This window comes from Hydra vulgaris, chromosome 11, assembly GCF_038396675.1.
Source record: "Hydra vulgaris chromosome 11, alternate assembly HydraT2T_AEP".
NCBI lineage: Eukaryota > Metazoa > Cnidaria > Hydrozoa > Anthoathecata > Hydridae > Hydra > Hydra vulgaris.
This window is the reverse complement of record NC_088930.1, coordinates 31,850,307-31,877,509: the sequence shown is the minus strand read 5'-3', so window position 1 is coordinate 31,877,509 and position 27,203 is coordinate 31,850,307. Positions and strand designations below refer to the sequence as shown.

The following is a 27,203-nucleotide window of genomic DNA, read 5'->3' as shown; positions in this document are numbered from 1 at the left end:
TATTTCCAATTATAGTTTGAAAGACCAGGTTGCAGCAGTGAATTTGAAAGTAATGCAGTTCAAAACTATATGGTACATGTTTGCTCATTTTCTTCTTTTAAAATTATTTATTTTAAGGTGAATAGTTTTATTTTCAATTATAGTTTGAAAGACCGGTTGCAGTGGTGAAGTTAAAAGCAATGTAGTTCAAAACTTTATAGTTCCTTGTAAAGGTATTATAGGTTTGACAATATTTATTTCATGTAAATTTTTACATGTAACATGTAATTTTCCAATATAGTAAATTAAAAAAAATCTGATTTAACCAAAACAAAACAGAAATCAATACATAATACAAACATTACCATGGACAAAATTAATACATAATACAAACATTACCATCTCTCACTCAATTTGGGCACATTTGATAGATCCATTGATTTTATTCCCTTTCCATAAAGCATCTTTTAAACTTGCCTTAAAATGAAAAAACATCTGTTGTTCCCTTTCATGGAATTGAACCAAACTGTGGTTTATTGATAAATCCATTTCAATTTCTAGTACGTCTTCACCTTTTATAAACTTTTATTTCATTTTTTTCCCATGCTTTATATAAGGTTACTTTCTATATATATATGTTTGTGTGCCACAAAATTTGAAATCAATTTTTGAAAGCTTTTTTCTCAACCAATTTTGCTCAAATTTTGCACACTTAATCATTTTTGATGACAATACAAGGAAATGGAAAAATTTGACCAAAAAAAGTTAATTAAGTTAACAAAAATTTAATTTGTATTTCCCCATACATTTTATTTATTTGATATGAATTGCGTATTACGTCACAAAAATCATTGATTTGCAAATTATTTGCAGTTTTGAAGTCATTAAAGCCATAGTCTATAGAAATAAACTCTGGTCTGGCAATCTATTGTTTTCCGCTATTGTTATTTTTCTCCACTTAAAAAAATAAAAACATTAGTCACGTGATTAATGTAGATGCAAGAAAATTTTTTAAATGGCGAATTCTCAAGCGACTCAAGAGAATCTTAATTTAGTTAATCTTGATAATTTAGATGAAGATCTCTTAGATAAAATATTTGAAGTGGATATCAATAAAGCATTTGAAAAGGTGTACAATTCTTTCTTGTTATATAAATTTAATCGCAAAGTTTTTCAAAGAAAACAAACATCCAATATAATTGGTGTTAATATATATATATATATATATATATATATATATATATATATATATATATATATATATATATATATATATATATATATATATATATATATATATATATATATATATTTACTGATAAAATTACTTCTACTTTCCAGGTGATTTCTTCTGAGGAAATTTCATGTATTACATGTGGACAAATTTACAAGTCTAAAGGAGGTTTAAAAAGACACAAAAATTCAGCACACCCATTGCTTATTAATGCACCAAAGGAGGAAAAATTAGATCATTTAACAACTATTATGTTTTCTGGTATTGTTAAGGAGGTGCAAAATACTTTATCTTATGACACTTGCTATCCAGAAAAGATGAGACAGGCAATTAAAGATTATAATTTTGAATTCAGTGATAACCTGTACAATGAAGTAACCAAGTTATTAGCTGAATTCAGATCATCGGGAAATGCTGAGATTTTTTTATCAAAGTTTTATTCAAGCATTGTTCTATCTGCCCATAATTATATTTTAAATTTAGATAAACGTTTAGGTGCTTTACTAGTCCTTCATATTGGAAACCATATTTTGAGTTTTTGTAAAAAACAGCAAAACACTGCTCATGAAGAAAACATAACAAAACCAATAAGTGCACAAGAGCTAGATGGATTGCAGTATTTAGCTGGTTATGTTGTACACAAATTTATAAAAAAACAAGAAACAATAAATACTATAATTCAAAAATTAATCAGGACACAATGGAAATACTTAAAAAATTTACTACAGCATTCATTGATCAAAAATTAATTTGTACCCAGAATAGAGGGGGTTTAACTGTTGTAACAAAAGAATGTCAAAATATTTTTATTTTAACTGAAGGTTTGTTTCGGAGAGAAACTAGCCAAAGCAACCTTAAAAGAATTGATGTTGCTAAAATGGTTAGCTCATTGATGGAAGACAGAAAAATTATAAGTTTGTATAGTAACATTGTTGAAACATTTTAAAATGAAAACTCTGTTTCTTATAGTGATCTGGCTAATAACATTTTAGAAAATATGCTTAAGCTTTATCTTCGCATACGCTCATTTTCATTAACTAAAGATATTGTTCAGTTGCACAAAGAAAAGAAAAAAGTAAAATCTTTGCGCAAAACAATCAAAAAAGCATCTCAGAAACTTTGTTTACAAGAATAAAGAGTATTTAACACGCAAAGTAAAGCAAGTTTTATAACAAAAAAAAAGTTTTATGTATTTTTATTAAGAAAATCTCTTTATTTATTATAAATAAATTTATTTAATGTCCAAACACTACCTAAGAAGTCTTATAATAAAAAGTTTGTGTCAATTTAATGTTCTTCAGAATTTTTCATACATGCAAAACAACTTATTTATCTTAACGTTTCTTAAGTGGAGTTTCATCAACAATTGTCCAAGATGGTACGCGTTTTGTTTTATGAGCACCTTTTGTGTTACCAGTAACAAGCACAACTGAGCGCTGCATTCTCAATGTATTTGACTGATAACCAAACTGATGTATGGTAGGATTATCATTTCTTCTTCCTAAACTACGATGTCTTCCAAAATGTTCCTCTAAAACATCTTGATTGAAACGCTCACTAAGAACATAAGGCATTCCAGTATTTAATAAGTATTTTGTTACCTCAATAAGAGAATATGAAGTAATTCTAAGGCCTTCATATGTTTGGGAAGACAAAAACATTCTCTCTCGTTCATCATTTGAGAAGTCACCAACACGTTTAAAAACATTTTCTTTCCAAAGTTTTAAATAATTTAGAAAATTTTCTTTTAACCATGTAAATCGCTCATCATTAACATTTTTATATGGTTCTAAAAATGGCTTACGCTTTGTTAAACATTCTGAATGGTTTTGTACATTCATACAATCAAAAAATTTATCAGCAAACTTGCACAACACTGCAGTTTTATGCATATAAGCAGGGTAATAACTTTTAATGACATTAGACACTGTTTCACTTAATACTTGGGTAGCCAATCGAACATTCATTACAGAAAATGGTGACAAGTTAAAATGATCAGACGTAAGTTTTGGAATAAGTTTTAAACTACGCTCAAGTTCATTGTTATATAGTTTTTTAAAATGATACCAAATAATATCATTTCCATTCCACATATGGCGTGTAAAAGTTCCACTTAAGCCTAATAAAGAAAAAAATAAAATCATTGTAAGTCTTCCAAATGATATTAATGATTCAGTATAAGTATTTTAATAAATTTTTTTAAAAATTTTTACATTCTAATATGCGATTAATTCATGCATGCATTTATAAAAAAAAGTTTTAAAATATACTAACATAAACATACTTACAAAAAATATATTAACACAAGGACATATTTACACAAACATTTAAAAAATAGGGAAAATTTTACCTGAATGGTAAAGGCAATTTCTCAAAGTTTTTATAAGGTGAGGTGCATCAGCAAAAAACCAAATAAATCTATCATTTGCAAATAGATTTATTGTACGATATGTTACTTCATTATCAACCAACCCATCCATCATTTTATGCATTCGATAAAACTTTCGGTTGGTAGATGCCCCATCTGAAACTGCTGCAATGACATAAAGATCACATGTTTTCTCAAGAATTGAAACAGCTTTCCAAAAGGTCATCATAAGCTGATTTGATGTAACACCTTTTGTAGCAAAATATGCTAGACTAAATTTTAAATCAGATGCTATGCCTCTTAGATAATAAATAAGAGCATGAGTTGCAAGTGCACTTGAATTTGGAAAAGTACTGTAGTTGATATTTGGATCGCCAAGGTCTACATATCCAATAAGTTCATTTGTAAATTTGTCAAAAACTAAGTCTTCTTGAATCTTGATTTCATCAAAAGAAAGACAAACAAATCTCTGGTAACCAATTAGATTAGAAGTTTTATGCAGAAGTTTATCTATGACTGAAGTATTAAAACCCACACAAGGTTTTATGGCATTTTTGTAATCTCTAAGTGTTCTGAGACTTGGAAATTTTAATATTTTGGCAGATCGCAATTCATCGTAAGCAGATGCAGACTTCATTGCTAATGATAAACAAAACCTAATTATCATTGGATGATATCTCATCTTTGAAGTTGGATTAGAAAAAAAATTTTGTTGTTGCTTCCATAACATTTTCATAAATGGGGATACTTCATTATTATCTAATCTCATAATTTCAAATACTTCATCACTAATGTTAGATGGCACAGCTATTGATTTTGATACAATTTCATTTTTTATTTTTTCTATTGTTTTTGTTAATTCCTTGCATTCGAGTCTTTTTTCTTTTAAGGCTAATATAATTTTGTTTGGATGAGTGCTTTTTAAAGGAGCATTCTTTTTTGCAGGAACAGTTGAGGTTTTGTTTTTTTGTGCTAACTGTTTGTAAAACTTTTTTTCAAAAGTTAGAACACTTGCTACAAATGTTATTTTCTGACAATAAAGAACAAAGGATGTCACAATTTTTAGGTCTTAAATAATGCTTGTGGACTGAGAGTCCTGCTTGCAAGCCAGTTGAACTAATTTCAGTTGAAACATAATGACATATAAGTTCACTTGAGGTAATATTTGTTAATCCAAGGCATACTTTAAAATTCTCTATTTCAGTTATTAAGTCAGAGATAAAGACATTTTTTACACTTCCTAAATATTGTTTTATAAAATAATGGTCACTCTGAAGGACCCAACCAAGGACAACGCAACTATAAACTAAAGATTCATCAACAATGATTTCATAAGTAGGAACCAAGAAAGGCTTTGTAAATTTTTTGAATGATGTTGTTTTCTCATGATGAGTTACCATCCAATTATCTGTTAATTTGAGTTTATTTGCTCTATTTTTAAATTCCAAGAAACTTTTGTAGCATTTTGAGTTTAAAATTTTATCACTTGCCCTGTCTTGTACAATGTGTTGATGTTTACGTCCTGGATGTTGTGATTTCTCGTGAGATTTTTTCGGTAAGTTTTTAGTTGGTATTGCAAGTAGCTTAAGTTTTTCTTTTGTTCTCTAAAAAATAAAAAACCAAAGGTTTTGTTAATTGTGGATTTTTTTCTGTATGATAGGTAATGAAGATATTTGTATTAATTTTTAGACTTGTATTAATTGTGACAACTTTTTATTTATTTAAATGCTTACTTGTTAATTCAATATCATCTGTAGAAAAATGTCTTTCGCAAATGTAAATTTTTCCTACAGCTACTCGATCTTTCAACTCTTTATCTGCAACACGATATTTAAACAAATCATTAACTATTTCTTTTCTCCAGTTTGATTGAAATTCATCATTTCTCATCGGAATTTGAAATATGCTAATTCCTTTATATTTACGAGAACAAGAAACTCCGTATCCAGGGAAAGCACAGTTCTTTCCTGGCATAATAATAGAGTTTTTAAAAAACTTTCTTTTGATACCATAAATAAATAGTAGTAAACACAACAAGGTCGAAGGTTTCAAGATTTTATTCTAAAATGTAAAAAGTTTTGTTTGTTTTGCATCTACATTGATCACGTGATGCAAATTTACGGAGTTTTAAGTTCAAACAAAGACATTGCCAGACCAGGGTTTAATTCTATAGACTATGTTAAAGCGCAGCGATTCAAAACCTATTGTTTTATAAAAATATAATAGTAATTTTTCCTTCTACAAAAATTTTAAAATTTTAAAAGAACACTGAATTAATAAAAAAAAAATTTAAAAACGTAACAGTAATTTTTCCTTCTACAAAAGATAACAAAAAAAAAATTTCTAGGCCCAATAGAATTCTGCTTGCATAAAGCATGGATTTGAAAACAGAATTTTTTTTTGATTTATTTTACAATCATTTGAGGTTTAATCTAAATGTATTTCATTTAACATGTGACACTCACTCTACACCCACATCACATGAAACTTAGCATTTCAGCTGATACACCAGGAGAACCAGCAGGCTAGCCTAATAAAGCTGTACCAACAGCTATTTCAATTCATTCCTGGTTATAAGCTCTGCTGGTCCAGTAACATTCACAACAGATAAACCATTTTCATTATGTCTATATTAGCTCTGCTGGTCCAGTAAGATTATTCACAACAGATAAAGCGTTTTCATTATGTCCATTTTGTTTAGAAATTTTTAAAAATGAGTCATCTACTTTGTTTTCAACGCAACTGTCTTTGCAATTATTTTTCTAATTAGTATTTTAATACAGCCTTCTCCAACAATTTCTATACTTTTCTCAATGTTTTGCATTACAACTCTGAATACTTATGAATATTTTTTCCTCTGCATCAACTATTTTTTTTGATAACTTCGCTTATGTGACTGAGCTTTTTTTAAATCTTTAGATATACGTTTCCTAGAATTTTAACTTATTCTCTATTCTGAAATAACTCATAACTTTATAGTGGTTGCTTGCAATCTTGTTGGAAGTAAATTAGAGTTTAAAAATATATAAATGTAGGCCAGTATTTAATAGATAGTAAATGTAAGCATAAAACAATAATACATTAAGTATTAAAATTTTTTTTATAGCCCCGGCCATTAACCCTTGCAAAATCTTATAATTTTGCTGAGACCAGGGCAGGCTTTGCAAAAGGTCTCATTTTAAGCAGGGATTAAGGCTGGAGCCCCGGTCACTAACTACCTGATGCCAATAGAAAACCATCAGATGTGTCTCTTGTCAACTGGTACAACAAGCAATACTGTAATTTGTTTTTAAAAGATGTTAAAAACTTACAATAGAATCAATTTTAAAAGTTTAAAACCTACAAAAAGTTTAAAACTTACAATAGAATCAATTGTTGATAATCATTTATTTCTAGATGTTAGAAAGGAAACTAGGAAACATAAAAAAGAAAATATATATTTCTATCAGATGGATTGTTTAAGTAATTTATTAAAACTATCATGTAATACTGCTAAAATACCAGAGAACCAACTTGATTTCTCCCAAATTCAATTTTCATCCAAGTTTGTATCAAGAGTGTGTCCTAAGTCCAAAATGTCCAAAATTCTGTTGGTCTACGTAAAGTTCAGAAGATCTGCTTGCCTTATAAACAAAAAACTGTTAAAGAAAAAGTTCATCGTAAGTATACATTATTATTTACTCGTCAACAATCAGAAATTTAAGACTGGCTTTGGTTTAATCAATTGATTTGATGAATTATTTAATTTACTTAAATTTATTTTTAACTTAGCAAGTTAATCTCTATAAGAAGTCATGAGTTATATAATTATTATTATATACGTTACGGTAGAGAAAGTCAATAGTTTCACAAAGACTGATCTATTATATAGTTAAAAATTATGAGTTCTCTCTCCAACAAAAGTTGTTTACTGGCCAACTATATTTGGACTAATTAAATTGCAAACCATATATAGACAAAACAAACGGTAACGTAGTTGAAAAAACTCGTTAATTGAAAGGCAATTTAAAAGTTGATGATAACTATTTTGATGTTTGTTTTTAAAAAATAAGAAATCATAAAGAGTAAAAAGTAACAGTGCTATAGAACTAATGTGTTATGCGATAATAATGTTAACTTCTTAGGTATTTTGTAAGTCTTTAGCTTATGGAAAGTTTCAAATTACTTTGTTTATTAGTGCTTAGGTTCAGAGTGTATTTATAATTCGATATTTATGGATGTATCGATTTACATTTTTTCATCAACATTTAGATTTTCTTTTCAATGTATTGTCAATGTCCAGATTTTAATATGACAACGATCATGAATTTGCTTTTGGAAACCTTTTAAAAAATCCACAAATTTAAGAAGCACCTATAATTGAATTGGAATTTATTAACAAGATCACCGTTTAAAAACACTCTAACAAACTTCATAGTGTTTTTTTTACAAGAGATGATGAACTTAAATCCTAATTCCTTCTTTCCTTATCTTTTGGTTTTGTTGTGGCGTTTGCTGAAAGGAGGAAGACCTAATGATGTTACAGTTGTTACACCTGCTGATACTGTAGATCTTAATTTAGATGCTAAGGATCTTCCATCATCTCTAATGAATGAGATAGTAGTTTTTGAAATTCTAAAGCCATTTCTTACAGCACAAGCGAGAAAGATTTTAAGAGCTTCTTTTTTAAAACGCAAAAAAATGAAAGTTTGGAATTGTCCAATTTGTCTTCTCAATGCTCCTACAGAATCGATTGAGTGTAGCAGCCTTGAATGCTTGAATGTCTTGAATGGTATCACTTTAGTTGTGTAAAAGTGACATTCAAGATAAATAAAAAGTGGTACTGTGGTACTTGCCTGTTGAATGCTGAATCTTGAAATTTATTGGTAGTTAAAGTAGCTTATTGTTGAATTTAACAATAAACTTCATTTCTGAACATATTTTTTATTAATATTAATTGTAATATTAAAAAGAGTTTTCTTATTTATGTATATTCATAATTACTATTTATAAAATATCTATGGAATAATTAATACTTATTCAATTTAGTTGTTTTATCTCAACAAGGTTTTAGTAGTTTTAATAATTTTAGTAGTTTATAGTTTTTATTCTACATGTAGCGGCCTTTGATGCAATGGTCAGTGACGTAGCAAGGTTGTTGGGGGTTTGGGTTTAGGTTTTTGGTAGAAGTCTAAAGGGCAATTTTTGAATATAATATGCAGGGTGCGTTGAATGAGGGACTTCAGACTCCAGGAACGCGCTAAAGTTGTGTTAAAGCTTTGCTAAGTCAATGCATGCTAAAAAAATTAATATGATATACTTCAGGGAGCCGGGTTCCTTGAACCTTCTATTGCTACGTCAAAATGTATTTTTTTAAACGAGCTTTCCTCGTAATAGTAGCAAAACTTAGCAATCGATCTAATTTACGTAAAGTGATAAAATATATTAGAAATATAGTATACATGTGCTTAAAATAAACTAAGATTTTTTTTAAATAAATTTAAAAATACTTTCGCAAATTTTATAGACAATTTGACAATAATACGACTGTTTTAAACTTCTGTCTTTGAAGTTTGAGATTTTTTACATTTTTTATTCTCCGCGCTCTTAGCAACGTCTATAGCAACACTAAAATGTTAAAGTATACACAGTTACATTAACCATACGTTTACAAAATTTAATAGGTATAGGAACTTTTGAAGAAAGAAATCAAAAATCATTACTTAAAGTTATTGGATCTTAAATTTGATTTAAAACTTTGTAATGCAAACCGGGTTTTTAACAATAATTTTTTAGTAAACATGTCTAGTTTAAGATAAATTGAAGGAAAGGTATAGATCTATTCATTTTAAATCTTAGCAATAATAGTTTATATTTAAATACCTGTAAGAGACAAAAATTATTTCACTTTTTTTTAATGCACCTTTTTATTTTATTATTGTTTTATTTTTGTAATTTTATTTTTGCATTTTTGTGTACCGTTTTGGTTATTATCACCATGTAGAAATTATAACTAAAATAATTTATCACAAAAAAAATAATAATGTCTCACATAAGTATTATTATTAATACTAAAATGTTAAAACCAATCGCTTCATTTATTTAATTAAACAAGAAATAGATATTTATATATACTTTAAGAATATGAAGTTTGGAAATATATAGATCATAACCTTTTCTGTAATTCTTCTAAAAGTGAGCATGTTTACTTTTAAATGTTATTAAAAACGCCGATTTGCTCTTAATGATTTAAATTATTATTTCTTATTATGATTTTATGGATAAGCATCTAATTATATGTGGAAAATTTCAAATTATGAAATAATATAGTTAAGGTAACAACGTATGTATCGACATTTACTTGTTATTAAGGACGTTGCTAGGGGATCGTGATAAGTAAAAATGTTACTAAGTTTTGAATTTGAAACTAGCATAACTTCTAAAATATTCCGATTTGTTTAAAACAACTTTGGGGAATTCTTCTTAGCGTAGTTAAGTATCTTTGTTGCAAAAAATAAGTCATTTAGAGATAGTGGGTTATTTTATTGAACTTTTGTTGTTGTTTTGACTCGGAATTACCCGAATCTGTTTTAAGGCTTCGGTAATTAGATGTATTTTGATATATTATATGGATACGGTATTTATCCATCCATCGCCGAATGTTTTTCTTAATTCTCGTTAAATTGCCCTTAAGTTTTTTTTTATTATTAACATTATTAGTCCTAATGGTCTTTTCACAGACCACTGCTCTATAAAAAATAGCATTTAATAGCTCTCCATTTCCAACCTTATCGAACGGCTTTGCGGTCGGGGTCCAAATGCTTGACTTCTACGCAATGGTTGCCACTACGCTACGGTTCATTGCTAAAATTCAGGTCAAAAAGTTTTAACCTATTCTAATTTTTTTTTTTCTTAGTAAGTCACCTAAATTTTTCTATGTGTCCAAAAGTTTTGAACTACCTTTATCTTTATTTTGCTAGGAATAGGTCTAAACATTTCTACCGCGCTTGATTGTTTGGACGTATCTTTAACTTTTTTCTGTTAGGAATACGCTTAAATATTTTCTACCGCGCCCGAATCTTCGGACGTATCTTTAACTTTTTTTGTTAGGAATGAGTCTAAACCTTCCTACTGCGTCCGACAGTTTGGACGTACCTTTAACTTTCTTGTTTGGAATACGTCTAGACGTACCCGTAGCCACTGTAATTCTGAAAAAATGTCATTACCTTTCAAGGATATTTAGAGATAGTACTAATACTAATCTAAAGTAAAAATAAATCTAAAGTAAAAATAAATTATAATAGTAACTATATTAAAGCAATTATAACGAGGGCAATAACAATATTGGCAATGTTAATAATAATATTTATATTATTAAATATAATCCATATAAAAATAACAATAACGATAATAATAGTAATAATAATTTTGATAAATATTACAACTAAATATTAAACAATAACAGTAAGTAATAATAAAATGAATAATAGTAAAACAATGTTATAATAATATTTATATTACATAAAATAACACCAAAAGTAATGATAATAGTTACCCACAATGAGCACAACATTTTGTAAACAGTATCTCTTTAAAAAAAAGCCATAAAGACTGGTTTTAGTAATAGAGTTTTGTGATTTAAATTGAAGTGGTAATTTATTTCTTGATTTTATGCATCAGTTTGTGATTAATTGTCTTACCTGTGATGTTTAGTAATAATATATTTGTAAACAATGATTCAGGATATATAATTTAAGGTTACTTAAAATTGGTAGATATTAACAAAAACTTCTTATAGCATTTAAGAAATAACTGATTGAGAGAAGTAGGGTAACTTGTGCGTGATTCCAAACAAATAGACAATTTAATAGTTGAACAAGAGCACGCAATTTGATAATGTTGGATAGATAAATTATTATTATTTGTAAAAGATATTAGAATTAGAACAATATTCTTGAAAGTATACTATTTAAATGCCTTGTTTTTAGATTAGTTTTGGATTAGATATTCTTAAAAAATTATTGGTTAATAAGTAGTTTATAGAGTATTATATTAGTATACATATTTAAGTGTTAGTAGTATGTTTGAGAAATAAAATATATATTAAATAAAAGAGATATGCTTTTTACTATTACTATATATTTATCGTTAGAAAAATATATTGCTGATTTAATACAGTTTTATTGTGATAATTGGTCATATGATTTAGTGTTATCAAAGTTACACATGTTGGAAGATCATGCTATTCTATTTTAAAAAAATGGGGTGCTGACATTTGGATACTAAGAAAAAGGAGGTGAATCCATTCATTACGAGTTTAAAGAAAAAAGGTCTTGAAAAGTATTCTTAAATTACACCGACAAAAACTAAACCTATAAATAGAAAGCTTAAACCAACTTTGAGAAAAAGAATATAATGCAACTATAAATTATTAAAAACAAAAGTCTAAATAATGTAAAAATATATATGTAAAAGATTAAAAATTATCAAATACATTAGTTTCTATGTTGGCTGCATCTCATACTTGTTGTACTATAATTGATATTTAATAATAATAATTACTATTATTATAAACACTAAATAGCAGTAGCATGTTATGAATTTTTTTTGGAGATCAATTTTATGTGCCGGGTCTATAGCCCCACTTACTCCAGCACTGTATACGATATCACACGATAAACGCGAAAGCGTTTGATACCATTAATCATAAAATTATTGCTAAAAAAATTAAAATGTTGTGGTATAACAGGCAATGTTTTAAAATTGTTAAAAAGTTATTTAACTAATCGCAAACAATTTGTTTACGCCGATGAAACATTATCATCAAATTTGTTAAATATTACATGTGGAGCTCCTCAAGGATCCATATTAGGACCTCCTTATTTATATTAATGATTTATACAAAGCCTCGGATTTAATAACAATTATGTTTGCTAATGACACCTCTTTGTTTATGTCACACAAAAGCATTCCTACTTTATTTAGTTGCTTGAACATCGAGTTAATCAAAATATCTGACTGGTTTAAAACTAACAAATTATCTCTTAACATTGATAAAACTAAATGGGTTCTTTTCTATTCTCTTATCAAAAAACATAAACTGCCAATTAACATGCCTCATCTTGTTATTGACAATATACAAATTAAACAAGTAACAGTAACCAACTTTCTAGGTTAAAGACCGTTATACTCATGCCAAGCCTCTATTATTTGAAATGAAAGTTTTTAATATATATGAGCTTAATATTTTTAATATTCTTTGTTATATGTTTAAATGTAAAACCAATTCATCCCCTATTTCTTTCCATAATTTGTATTCATCGAAAGATTAAAATAAATACATTTTGTGGAATGATCATTTTATTAAGCAGCCGATTTTTCAAACAAATTTTTAAAATTTTGTATTGATTATCGCGGACCACTCTTATGGAATCAAAAATTTTACTAAGGATTTCATTCATCAAAGTAACTACCTTTCTTTTAAACGAAAGCTTAAAGAACTCATTTTTACAATCGAAGATGTAACAATATAATTTTGATATATTTTTTTTAGTGATCTTCCTTTTTAGCCCCTATTTAACTATTAATTTATAAAAATTATATATGCATCATTCACAGCTGTAATATAAAACAATGTATCTTGTATTTGTAACGGAATATTTAAGTTTCTTACTTAGTTAACTTATCTTTTATCTTGAAAAATATCTTATAAATTCTAACACGATCATTTCTTAGCGTTACTCGACGACAAGACCGTATGGTCTTCTACGAGTTTCCGCGTTCTTTTATTAATTAATAACGATTATTATATATATATATATATATATATATATATATATATATATATATATATATATATATATATATATATATATATATATATATATATATATATATATATATATATATATGTTTTTATTATTATATATTTGTATTTTAAATATTGTAACGGAATGCTTATTTATAATGTAATAAAAAGAACAAAAAAAAAAAAAAAAAAAAATATCAGTTTATAATGTCGTGCTATCAGATGACTTTTTTTCCCCTTACCCACCCCTGTTTATTAAATAGTTAGATTTATCTTGGCCTTATTTCCGAATATTTAAAAGAATTGATCAGTATATAGTTTATTTTCTTGATTTGATGAGTAGTTCCTTAATAGTCGTAGACTTATTGCTAGTTATTTAAAGGTTTGTAAATGAATCATGTGCCTTTTAATTTTAGGGTTGTCAATTTTACACCAGTTATTGACAATCCTGGGGAAAGAAGTTTGAAATCTTATTTAATTGAAAACTTTGTTATTTTGAACATTTTAATTTTTCTATTTCGTAGCACTTAAAAAATAGGTAAGGGATCGTCCATAAAGTACGTACGCTCGGAGAGGAAGAGGAGGTCAGCTAATAGCAAGTATGAGATACAGGGGCGAGGGGGCAGTAGGTCAATTATAAAAGTATGGAGACACTAAATTAAAAAAATTCAGATAATGTTGGGTTGGTTGTTAAAAGCGTAGGTACTTACAGGGAGGTATCGGGTACTCGAAAGTGTATGGCAAAATGCGGGAGGTCGAAAAAAGAAGCGTACGTTCTTTATGGACGACCCCTTACTGCAATTACCTCAACTTTCGCGGTTTATTCAGATCTTATGTTCCTAATAAAGGTACTTAGATTTTCAGAAATTAAATACTTTAGATAAGATATTTGATTCACTATTATCACGACTAAACGCTGTTAAAACTCTCAGTTAATGTATATACATTTCCCTGCTTGTTCTCCTAGGCACTTTCTAAAGGGTACTATACTTATATCCGCCACTAATACAACTTCTTCTTTTGAGTGTCAATAAAATATGTACGCAGCAAAACCACTGGTTTTGCACCCCCGTTCCCCGTTGCACGTTAATTTTGTGACATCCAACGTTTCTTTAGGTTCTTTGAAAGAATAACTTCTCAATCCTCTGTATCCGCCCTTAACGTACGTCTTTTAAGACCTTTATAATATGTACGTTAAGGGCTAATACAAAGGGCTAATTTTTTTTGGTGATATAATTGAAGTTATAATTTATAAAAAATTGAAATTGAATTTTGATTCAATTTTAATTCTTATTATTTAGTAAACTTTTAGCCAAAACTCAGATATATTTTGTTTACAAATGGAGAAATCAAAAAATGGCAAAAAAAGTATCACATTACTTGAAAAGCCTTATAACTACAAAATCAATACCCCCAGGTATAATTTTAAAACATTAAAAACAAACAGGATCAAAAGTTTTTGTTAACTCAACATTTTTTTGTATTTAAGACAGGTAGTCTAAAAGGGCATGAAAAGGAGTTTTTTTAGTTTAACTAAAGAGCTAAAAATACTTGAGAGTATAACTTTAATATATTATAATGTACACTATTAAAAGCTCTCACCTTGAAGTAAATATGTTTGAATCTGTACATTTGCTCAAAGGCCAGGTTTGCTAGATGGTGGAGATTTGTGTCCCATGGGAGGGAAATAAGCTTGAAGTGTTTTACAAAATTATTTTGGCTCGATTTATCTAGAGAAAAAAACTTAATACATTTGAATCAAGGAATTATAAGTTATAAGTTATATTAAAGTTAAAGTTATTATAAGACTCGTTTTAATTTTACTCCATTTTTATATGCCTAATTTTATTACATAATTGATTAAAATGCACCAGAACAAAGTTATTAAAAAAACTAAGCTCTTAACAAGCTAAACGAGTTAAAGTAGATTTTTACAGAAAAATTAAATTTAAGCAACGACCATAAAATAGTCAAGTATAAAGAAAGTAATAACAATTTGTACAGTTAGAAATTCTCAAATTTTATTTCAAAAAAAATTAACAAATCACCTTATGTTACGAATAAAAGTTTTAGCCAAAATACAAGTTAAAATAATTATAATTATAATAACAATAAAAATAATTGTTTAGCGTATTTATTTATTTGCTAATGCAAAAAAGGCATTTATTTATTGATTTAGTTAATATGGTTTAGTAATATAGTTGCAACGTTAATTTTTACAAAAATAAACTAAAAATAACAGTATCTATATAAAAAAGATTATGTAGCTGAGAACCGCAGCCATTTTAAAATCTCTGAAATTTCTCAAAACTTCTGGCACAAGCGCACCTTAACATAACGCTCGTAAACGACCGTGCGTCATCTTAAGTAAAACACCAACTTACAGGGTTATTCCATAATTGAAACCACTTTATTCCATAATTAAAACTACTGTATTCCATAATTAAAACCACTTTATTCCAGAATTAAAACCACTTTATTCAATAATTAAAATCACTTTATTCATAATAATGTATAATAAAAAATGAAATAGCCACACATTTAAATAATGACAAGAAATTATAGAAAACTTAAACAATATTGGAGTCAATCGCTCACAAAGTTATGAAAGTAAAATTTAAAAAAAAAAGTGATATACTAGAAAGAGGCTAACTAAAGTACCAATTGAAAAAATTTTCCGAGAATTTTAGACGCCACGCAATTATTTGCAAGAGAATTAGCAAACTATAATTATGACCAATTAGTATTTTTAAATAAAACAAGTTTTAACCTGCACACCACTACTAATTATAGATATTCATTGGTAAAGCATATCCCATAGAGAAAGTTTTTGGTGAAATCAAAACAATTTATAAGAGAATGAAACCATTGGCAAAAACAAAGATAAAAGAGCGCGTTTGCTATCTACTAGACACCCGATCGAGTAGTTTTGCTAATTTTTACGAGCATCTTAAGCAATATTTATTGTTGGCGTTGTCTAGAAATTCTTTCATTTAAGAATAAATATTAAACTTGAAAAAATTTGTGGAATATGTTTTTTATAATTTTTCATAATTTATTTGTTTTATTAAATAAAGTATTTATAATCTTGTAATAAAATGGTTTTAATTATGAAATAACACTGTAATACATAATTACAACAAGAATATGACAAATTGCAAAAATTAAATAAATGCATACAATAAGAAATATTACAAAATTTATATTTTCACGTAAAAATACAAAAATATGTTGGTGTCTGTTAATTCAAGTAAATACTGTTTAAATACATTTTTGAAACAGTTTATTGAAGTTATACTTTTCATATTTTTATTAAGAACTATGTTCCACAGACGAGGTCCTCTATATGAAATTGAGTAATCAGATGTTTTGAGAGTTGACTTAAAAAAATTAAAACTATGGATCGAGCACCTCGTTAAGTATTTTTGATTAATTTTGAGAAATCGGTTATTAAAGGATTTTGGAAGCATGTCATTTTGATATTTAAACATAAATAACAAGTTTTGGAATACGTTTAATTCATAGACATTAGAAGCTTTAATTTCCCGGAGTAACGGCTTGGAGTGGGCGTATTTATACACATTCCATATAAATCTACTGGCTTAATTTTTCTTAATATATATATTTTTTAATGCTGTTGGGCAAGTACTTGCCCAAGCAATATTATATTAACTTATGTAACTATGGATAAAAGAGCAATATAAATCTATTAAACATTTTTTACTTAGTAGGTGTTTTGTTTTATGCATTATGCCTATAGTTTTAGAAATTTTGTTTTCAACTAGCATAATATGATTTTTCCAATTAAGATGTTAGTCAAATATTATTCCTGAGATTTTAAGTGATGAAACTCTGTTTACTATATTGTTATTTATTATTAGCTGAGGATGTTGCAGTGGCAAGTTATCATATTTTGAATGGTGATGAAATAAATGTACTTAGTTTTACTGATATTCAAAGAGAGCTTGTTTGATTTAAGGTAACTTTGCAGTCATTTTAAGTTGCTATTTATTACTCCATATGTTTCTATATTTATTACTGCATATGTTTCACGATGATGTTTCACTATTTATTACTCTATATGTTTGACGGTGAGGACTGCCAATGGCCGCTTAGGTGGCCATGGAAATAGTGTGTTGCTATTTTAACCAAAATTTAGGTACAAAAATAAACAAAAAACATTTTGTTTCAATAATTTTCAATAAATATTTAAATATTTAAAAATTTGAAAACTGGTCTCGTAATATCTCGAAAAACATCAAAAAAATATTTTAAATCTCGTTAATTTTCTCGTTTTTCTCGTAATATTTCCATGCTTTGAGAAGGAAATTTTTGTGGCCAGTTCTAAATCGAGAATCTCGTTACTTCTCGTAACCTCTCGAAACAAATTCTCGAAACTTGTGAAAACCATGATCTCGAAACTATTCTCGAAACTCAGTGTCATTTCGAGATCTCGTATCGTAATGTCTTGTAACAAAAACAGTTTCGAGACGCCCGAACTTATCAATGACTACACCTAATAATCATACTTTACACCTAACAATGATTCTTCCTGATATACTGGATATGTTTTGCTAAATACGTAAGATAATGTAATATAACATTATTTTGTGAATAAACCTAAATTATTCAACTAGATTTAGATATGCCTAATCATACTACTAGATTTAGATGCCGATCAAACGTTACATATATTAATTTCTTATTATCATGCTGCTTGCGAACTTTTTATCTCCAAAGTTAATAAAACAATAAAATAAGTATGATCCTTGGGTGACTCCACATATTAAAAGCTTAATCCAAGCAAAACATTCGGTACTTGCAGCTTGCAGATAGAGGAAACGTTACAAATATTTAACAATGAAGAAACTAATAAACCAGATGGAAATGAAAAAGAAAAAAGAGGCACTTTAGAAAAAATTGATATTTGCAAATGTAACGACTCCCTGGAAGTTGAAGATGAGTTTTTAAGCACTAATGATACTATTTTTTGTGAATCTCAAGACAAAGTACTTCCTGAAAACTATCGACCTATTTCACTAACCTCGGTTGCGTGCAAAATATTTTACAAAGTTGTAAAAAGAAAATATCGAAGCACACCAAGGATAACATTTGCTCTCTACAAATCAACTTGGTTTCCTTCATCATGAATCTTGCGTAACCAATTTAATAGATACTTTTCAAATTATTCAGCATCACACCAGTTTATAAATGTAATCTACCTCAACTTTGCTAAAGCCTTTGATTCCGTACCTCACAACAGACTTATGTTAAAATTAAAATCATTAAAAATAAATGGCAAACTACTACGATGGATTAATTTCTTTTTAATAAGTAAAAAGCCACGATTAACAATACTCTGTCAAACGCGTTACAATTAACAATACTCTGTCAAACAACGCGTTACAATTAAGAACATTCCATCAATACTCTAGCTAGCTCTGTCTATGCTGATGTTCTTCATGGTGTTCCTCAAGGTTCTGTTCTCGGCCCGCTCCTCTTTATTCTCTTCACAAAAGATCTTGCCTAACTTACTGAAACTTCTGAAATATTTGCGAACAAAACTAAAGTTTTTTTATCGCCGACTAATTTTAAATTAAATTAAACTCTCAAAATGCTGTGTTATCCAATATGATAAAACCAATCTTATATGCCGTTACTTTTTTCAAAATAACCAAGGAATAAATAAAAGTCTAAGAAGCTCTACTGATGAGAGTGATTTAAGAGTCATATTTTCATCCAAACATAAGGGGAGCACACATATTCAATCAGTTGTCTCCAATTCTCGACAAATTTTTGGTATAAAGTTTAATAAATGTTGCTTTTATTAAACTTTTTTTACGACATATAGAGAAAAACCAGGTCAAACCGCACACCAAATGTAGACCACAAGGGTAAAACCACAGAGGTCACATTTTTTTCATTTTGAGAAAAATGAAACTTTGTATTTAGTGACATCAGATATCTGTATTTAATTAAATGTATTTTTTATGATATTTTAGTCCAAACAAAGTATATAAATGCAGTCTTTTTCTGTTGCAAAAAAAAAAAAACATTCAGATGATTTTGCGTTTTTATTAATGGTGATGACTACTATATTTACTAGGGTTATATTACACCTTGTTTGAGCTACGAGAAATTGAAGATTCGAAATTTGCAAATAAATTTTTAAGAAAAACTTCCGAGTTTCAGAGCCACATCGGCCAAAATAGCTGGCCAAACCTTTAGCACCTCTATTGCTAAAAATTTCAAAATAAGATCTCTAATATCTTACCATTCAAACCATGAGAAAATAAACAAACAAATTTACAAATACATAGTAAAGTATATGTTACAATGAAATAAAAAAAACAAAAAAATAAATAAATATATATATATATATATATTTATATATATATATATATATATATATATATATATTTATATATATATATATATATATATTTATATATATATATATATATAGATAGATATTATATATATAGATTTTTATATATATAGATATTTTTATATATATAGATTATATATATATATATATATAATCTATATATAGATATATATATATATATATATATAAAGATGTTGTAAACAACATAACTAGAGAAAAATAAAAATAAAAAAAGTCCAAAAATAAAATTAAATAGTAGATAAAATAATTAGTAATAGCATTAAATGTTACCAACGGAAAGAATTAATTTTTTTATTTTGTTTAAAAAAGACAAAAAGATCTTGCTCGATCAAAATCAATTATTGGCAAAACAAGTTTATTCCATAGTTGACGTAGCGATAAAAATGATGTTATTCATCACTAAATTTACGTGAATAAAGTTTAATGTCATACCAGTATAACGGCGGGAACACTTTCATTTTCCACGCAAGATAAAGGTAAAATATCTTCCCCCCTGCTTTCTCTAATTTCTTCCCTGCATTTTGTTTGCTTTTTCACTGGACATCTGTCCAACTTTTGATAAATATACACTAACACTTAAACTAAATAATTAATTTTGTCTCACTTCTCTTGGGCTATTACGGCTCAGTGTGTCCCAACTAGCTCATACAAAAAATAAACAAAAAAAACTTTTTAATAATAGCTTTCTATTCAATCGACTAAAAAGTAGAAAATAACTTTTTTCTGTTTCTGGTACTCGTGGAAATCATGTACTTAATAATAATCACTTTTGTAAAGCCAATACTGGAAGACATTGAAGGCAATTCATGTACGTATGTAAACAAACAAACTCATCGAAGTAAAGGAATAGAAAGTTTGGCGCCTTTAGCTTTATGTACATTTAAAACGAATTTGATTTTGAAAGCATCTGACTTAAAAGGCGCCAAACTTTCTACTCCTTTACTTCGATGAGTTTGTTTGTTTGCATACGTACATGAATTGCCTTCAATGTCTTCCAGTATTGGCTTTACAAAAGTGATCATTACTAAGTACATGATTTCCACGAGTACCAGAAACAGAAAAAAATTATTTTCTACTTTTTAGTCGATTGAATAGAAAGCCATTTTTAAAAGTTTTTTTTATTTATTTTATTTTCTACTTTTTAGTCTTGATAAAATTGAATTATTACACTTATTGATTATGATTAATATTCAATAAAAATTTATTTTGAATTCTGTATATAATACTTTACAAAAATATTTGGAGCATAATTTTTTTTATTAATTTAAATGTTGGTTGGGTCTTCTTCTCGGTTGATGTATTTGTTCTTTTTTGGACGCATTTCTATTTGTCTGAAATAAGCAAGTGGAATGTTTGTAAAAATTTTAATTAAATTTATATTGATACTTAATACTTTTTGATGCCCTCTCGGTTTCAGATATTTTTTTCGGAGTTCCAGATCTAACCAACGGGGAGGTGGGGCATCGTAAATCTAAAAGACTTATTAAATCAAATGTAACAAATATAGCTATTGTTAGTCGGCAAAAGATTATTTGTAAAATTTCAGGGCTGTACGATCAAAAGAATTGATTCAAAAAGCGCTGTGAAGTTTTGGCCTCCACAAAAAAAAAATGCGGACTCGTCAGTGAGTGAATAGAAAGCCATAAAAATTCATACTTTTATAGCTTTCTATTCACTCACTATACACTACTAAGCTATAAAAATATGAATTTTTATATTTTCCATAATTTATTGCATAATTACTATGCTGATTCTACTATTATGACCTTATAAAGTTTACAGTTCCATTTAAATTGAGGGGGCTGTAAACTTTATAGGGTCAGAAAATCCGAACAACATGCAATTATTGAATCAAATTTGAAGTTTGTTGTTAAATATAAATTAAATTTTAGATTGAAAAAAAAATTAATGGTTTGATTCATAACCCTACTATTTTGAATTGGAGAAGGGCGGGGACGAGGGGGGAGGGGGAGGGGAGCTAACGTTTTGTTGTTTCCAGACTCGAATTACCGCAATTTTTTGCATAGCATCCTCATTCCTAATATATAAGAACATACTTGAATGTGGAGTTTTCTTCATGTTTTAAAGTTGCTTAGCTCAAACATTAAAAAAGGTTGTCTACGGCCTTGAAGTATATAAGTACATAAGTATATATATACGAGTTATTAGTAACTGAAGTATGATGTAATTTAAATATAATTACATCATACTTCAGTAAATTCTTTACTGTTATCAGTACAGCATCTTTTATTCTTATTAAAATTATGCATGTCATAATCCAAATTTAATTTGTTTGACAAAATATTGCGTACCGGCTCGGATGAAACAGAGGTTTTCTGCTCGTCTAAACTACGTATACACAGATGTAATTCATAAACGCATAAACGTTAAACAATATATTTACACTTTATTTACAATAAGACTTAAATGTCATAATAAAAATGGTAAACAGAATAACTACAATAAACGTATAAGAATTAGACATGTGAGTGAGTTCCAACTCTTTGTTTACATATACTTCTTGATATTTGAGGTTATCGACAATGTTTTGTGAGACAGCTTCGTCTTGCGATTCACAAAAAATAGTATCATTAGTGCTTAAAAACTCATCTTCAACTTCCAGGGAGTCGTTACATTTGCCAATATCAATTTTTTCTAAAGTGTCTCTTTTTTCTTTTTTCTTTTCATCTGGTTTATTAGTTTCTTCATTGTTAAATATTTGTAACGTTTCCTCTATCTGCAAGCTGATAAATGAGTTTCTTTCATTTAAATAAATCAACTTGTCATCATCAAACTCTTCTAATTCACCTGAAAAACTCAGTTCTTTATCTGAATTAGAAGGTTTGCTTTCTATAAAATTACTATTTCCAAGAATCTCATCTGGAGTTTCTTCTTTGAATGTGTTGACTTGTTCTTCAACTTCGTTACTGCTTGATACAAAACAGCTAAATAATGACTGAAAAAACTTTAAAACATTTTTTTTAATTCCTTTTACCTTAGTACTTTTAATAGTCTTACAATCGTTAATACCGCTGTCAATCGAGTTTAGGATTTGGGATTTTTTTGAAATGTCTTTTTGTAAAAAAAATAATTTGACTCCTTTTTTTTTAATTTTAGGGCAACCTTCATTTTGAAATACTCTGTTGTCTTCTAAATTTAAAATCGTAAATTAAAATCAAAATATTTATGGTATTTTTTGCGGTTTTAAAAAATAGTTATAAAACTTAAATCTACCTTCAAAGTAAATTTCATGACTATTTACTTTCATTTCTTTTTCAAAAATAAACATTTTTTTGAAAAACTTTTTTGAATAAATATTTATCACCAAAGATTTATCACTGCTTCTAACTGAATTATTAAAATCAAATAAAAATATTTATAAAATTGTTGACGTCAAATTGTTTTACATTTCTTTTCTGTTTTGTAATATATATATATATATATATATATATATATATATATATATATATATATATATATATATATATATATATATATATGTATATTTATATATATATTTATATATATATATATAATATATATATATATATATATATATATATATATATATATATATATATATATATACATAATGAATATATATATGAAGTTTTATTAATTTGATTATTCATTTCTGATGAGTTTTTGTTGATGAAACACAGTGTTAAATGGAAAAAATTTTTGTTAAGTGATTTCTACTAATATATATATATATATATATGTATATATATATATATATATATATATATATATATATATATATATATATATATATATATATATATATATTTATATATATTTATATATATATATATATATATATATATATATATATATATATATATATATATATATATATATACATAATGAATATATATATGAAGTTTTATTAATTTGATTATTCATTTCTGATGAGTTTTTGTTGATGAAACACAGTGTTAAATGGAAAAAATTTTTGTTAAGTGATTTCTACTAACATATATATATATATATATGTATATATATATATATATATATATATATATATATATATATATATATATATATATATATATATATATATATATATATATATATATAATATCAAAATATAATATAACTCATAATTAAATACATATATATATATATATATATATATATATATTTAATTTTAAGTCATATTATATTTTGATATTAAATTATATTTTAAGTTATATCTTTATCATATTAACTTACGTTCGAAGAAGTTAAAAGTAGTAAATTTTTAATAAATAATATAAAAAAAAGAACAAACGAAAAATGCATCATTACTTTATTATTAATTAATAAATTTAAACTAAAAATGAAGTTAAAAACAATGAATTACATTTTTTTGGAGGCATAAAAACTATAGTTTTAAAATTGTTGTATTATGTTTTGCTTTATGGGTATATTTGTTTATCTTTAATTAAAAAAAAAGATTATTAGATATATATATTATACTAAATACTATTCCCTAGATTAAGACACAAAACGCAAACGGCATTTAAATATATATATACATGTATATATATATATATATATATATATATATATATATATATATATATATATATATATATATATATATATATATATATATATATTATATATATATATGTATATATATATATTATATATATATATATATAATATTTATATATATATATATATATATATATGTATATATATATATATATGTATATATATATATATATATATATATATATATATATATTATATATATATATATATATATATATATATATATATATATATATATATATATATATATTGGTTTATAAAAATGGATACTCTTGAAATAGCTAAGACTTTACTTGAGTTTGACATTTTTATTGCCTTTAAAACTTATAATACCACTGTTCCGTTTAAAAACGGTTTTGCTATCTATACATTTTTTTCAGAGAGTAAAAAATTATTTAACTCTGCAAAAAAACTGCATAAAATCGTGATATTAAAAAATACTCAATGCACAGTTCAAGGCAGGGACGTGGTAGCACCTGAAAAGCAGGTACGAATTTCCAGAAGTGGGGCTTAGTGAAATACTTTTAACGAGAGATAAATAAGCGATCAACGAAAACTATATTTATACTAAAAAACGTTTTTTATGGATACGAAATATTACGTAACTCATTTGTATCAGCATAATTTTTTATTATGTCTGAATGCGTCAATTTCGACATTTTCTCATGTTCTACTGGCAAGAGAACCCGATTTCTAACATACTCTGATGCCAACCGATTTGCTATTCGGGTTTCAGTTTGCTGAAAAATCTTTCACACTCTGCTGAATTTATTGGAATCGTAATGAATATCTTGTATTGAACTGCAACAGAAGAGAATACAGAAGTAACATAGTCTTTAGCAAATTGTAAATGGTGAGGATAGAATTTTCAGCAGTCTTCCTGTAGATCTCCACGAAATCAACCATTTCAGTAGTGAACTCATTTAAACTGATATCAATATTGAATTTTTCAAGCACTGATTGAATTGTTTCTTGAGAATTAGAATTATGAATATTATGACTAATATCTTCGCTCATATTTTTCAATATTTTTCATCCTTTGCAAGGTCATCGCAGTTGGCAGTCGTGTTTTTTTAACCGTTGAAAAAAAAAGGAAATAAAGAAAGAAAATCTAAAAGCGAGTTAATTGTCAACTGTTAAAATAAAGAATTCAAAAATATCAACAAAAAAAATGAAGAGTAAAAAAAAAAATTAATTATTTGTAAACAAAGAAACACTTAAAAAGTAAATACTCAAAATTAACTCAAAAAAGTAAATACTCAAAACTAACAAAAGAAAATTCAAACATCGATTTGTACGAAGTCGTTACCAACTTTTCTACACCTTTTTTTTCGCCGAAAATAACAAAAAATTATTATTGTTTTTTTTTTTTTTCATGTAGAATTTTTTGTGTTTGCATTTTCATTTTGTAGTTTTTGTTTTTGGCTTTTCGTATGCGTAAAGTTTGATAATATTTGTGCTGTTTTGCTTATTTTTTTATTTTTGTTTGTTGTTGTTATTAATTGAGTTTTTTTTATATTTTTTGTCTTATTATTATTTAATTTAATATAGTTTTATTGTTATTATTGTTTTTAAATTAATTTACACATGCTTTTATTTTTTTATTTTTTTGGTTTGTTTATTTTATTTAGGTGTCACTCCAATGACTAGTTTTCAACTATATTTTTATAATTTTACAAAATTAGGTATAAATATAAACTATATTTATACCTAATTTTGTAAAATCTTAAAAAAAATTGTAATTTTTCAACTTTTGCTTGAATAAATGGATTAAATAATAAAAAGATGTCTTTGAAGAGACATAAATTCACAATTGTTTCATATGACTTTAATCGGGATAAAAGACCATGTGCTTCACTTCAAATATTCATTTTAAATTCTATATCATTTGAAATTTGTTCAAAGCACTCGGTTACTGAAGGGTGTGTGTCAGCAGTTGGTCTGTAGCATTTTGTAAGGCTTGGCAACGAACACTGTGGGTAGCAGCCAGTTCAAGAGACTGATTCACATCCTCAAGAAGAGATTTGCACTTCTCAAATATTTTATTTCGTTTCCTTGAGTTTCTGTATAGAAAAGTCTTTAACTTCTCGGCGTTACCAGGTTTTCTATTCCAAAAAGGTTAACAAAAACAATAGAAGATTTTGCACAAGCTTTTTTATCCAGATTTGTTTCATGAGATCCACAATAAATATCAATCGCCATGGGAGAACACTGCTTCAAATGTATTGCAACTCCTTTGTTTTTTCCTTGCATATTGCTCGCACCATCAAAAGACATATCCACACACTTTTAAACATTTGCGTAATTTGATTTGAGTTATATAGTATGAATTAGCTTGTTTTGTGTATAATTAGAAAGAAACGTAATTCTAGCATCCCCTCCAGCATATTGTTTTGGAGTACTGCGAATATTTGAAAGTTTTTCGTTCAGCGCCTCATCATACTGACTGAGTAAGTTTAACAACTTTAGAAATTTATCCGCACCACATTGAAAGACTTCACTTTTCTCGTTGTAGGTATTGATGTAGTTTCTCCGTTTCTTTACATTTAGATTTAGTTTTTTGTTTAGATGTCTCATGGTTTCAATATTTAATATTTTATTAATTGTGGAGTCTGATAATGCAAGAAACATTGCTTCAGCAGCATTTCAATGGTTTTTCTGGGTGCACTGCTTTGTTATGATGCAGTGGCGTAACTATAAATTTGGGGCCCCCTCGTTAAAAAAGAAAAGGGGCCCTTCCACTTTAAATTTTTTCATAATATATTTACAAATGAAATATCCAATATTTGCTTTTTATATTGAGTCAATATAACACGATTAAGTATATAAAAAATATTTATTTTATAAATTTGAGAAATAATCTAGAATCTTTTCACAAAATAAT

The 27,203-nt window shown here is 26.8% G+C and overlaps 2 protein-coding genes across 2 annotated transcripts; one reads left to right on the top strand and one right to left on the bottom strand.

Annotated features, from left to right (window-relative positions):
- Window positions 1-964: 964 nt before the first annotated feature.
- Window positions 965-2,443, top strand: LOC136087581 (uncharacterized). The gene is made up of 2 exons (XM_065810778.1): window positions 965-1,108; window positions 1,321-2,443. Exons 1-2 carry the CDS (start codon window positions 995-997, stop codon window positions 1,960-1,962), a joined length of 756 nt encoding a protein of 251 aa, XP_065666850.1. The 5' UTR covers window positions 965-994; the 3' UTR covers window positions 1,963-2,443.
- A 19,721-nt stretch (window positions 2,444-22,164) lies between these two features.
- On the bottom strand, window positions 22,165-23,144 carry LOC136087239 (uncharacterized). Its single transcript, XM_065809706.1, has 2 exons — window positions 23,012-23,144; window positions 22,165-22,927 (listed from the first exon to the last, which is right to left on the bottom strand). The coding sequence occupies exons 1-2, from the start codon at window positions 23,064-23,066 to the stop codon at window positions 22,185-22,187; spliced, it is 798 nt and encodes a 265-aa protein (XP_065665778.1). The 5' UTR covers window positions 23,067-23,144; the 3' UTR covers window positions 22,165-22,184.
- Between the last annotated feature and the right edge of the window lie 4,059 nt (window positions 23,145-27,203).

Bases quoted from the DNA above. Each gene is read 5' to 3' on its own strand.
- LOC136087239 (XM_065809706.1), bottom strand. From the start codon at position 23,066: ATGTTTATTTTTGAAAAAGAAATGAAAGTAAATAGTCATGAAATTTAC. The intron at 22,928-23,011 runs GTAGATTTAAGT...TTTTAAATTTAG, and splicing joins TCATGAAATTTACTTTGAAG to AAGACAACAGAGTATTTCAA.
- LOC136087581 (XM_065810778.1), top strand. From the start codon at position 995: ATGGCGAATTCTCAAGCGACTCAAGAGAATCTTAATTTAGTTAATCTT. The intron at 1,109-1,320 runs GTGTACAATTCT...TCTACTTTCCAG, and splicing joins TCAATAAAGCATTTGAAAAG to GTGATTTCTTCTGAGGAAAT.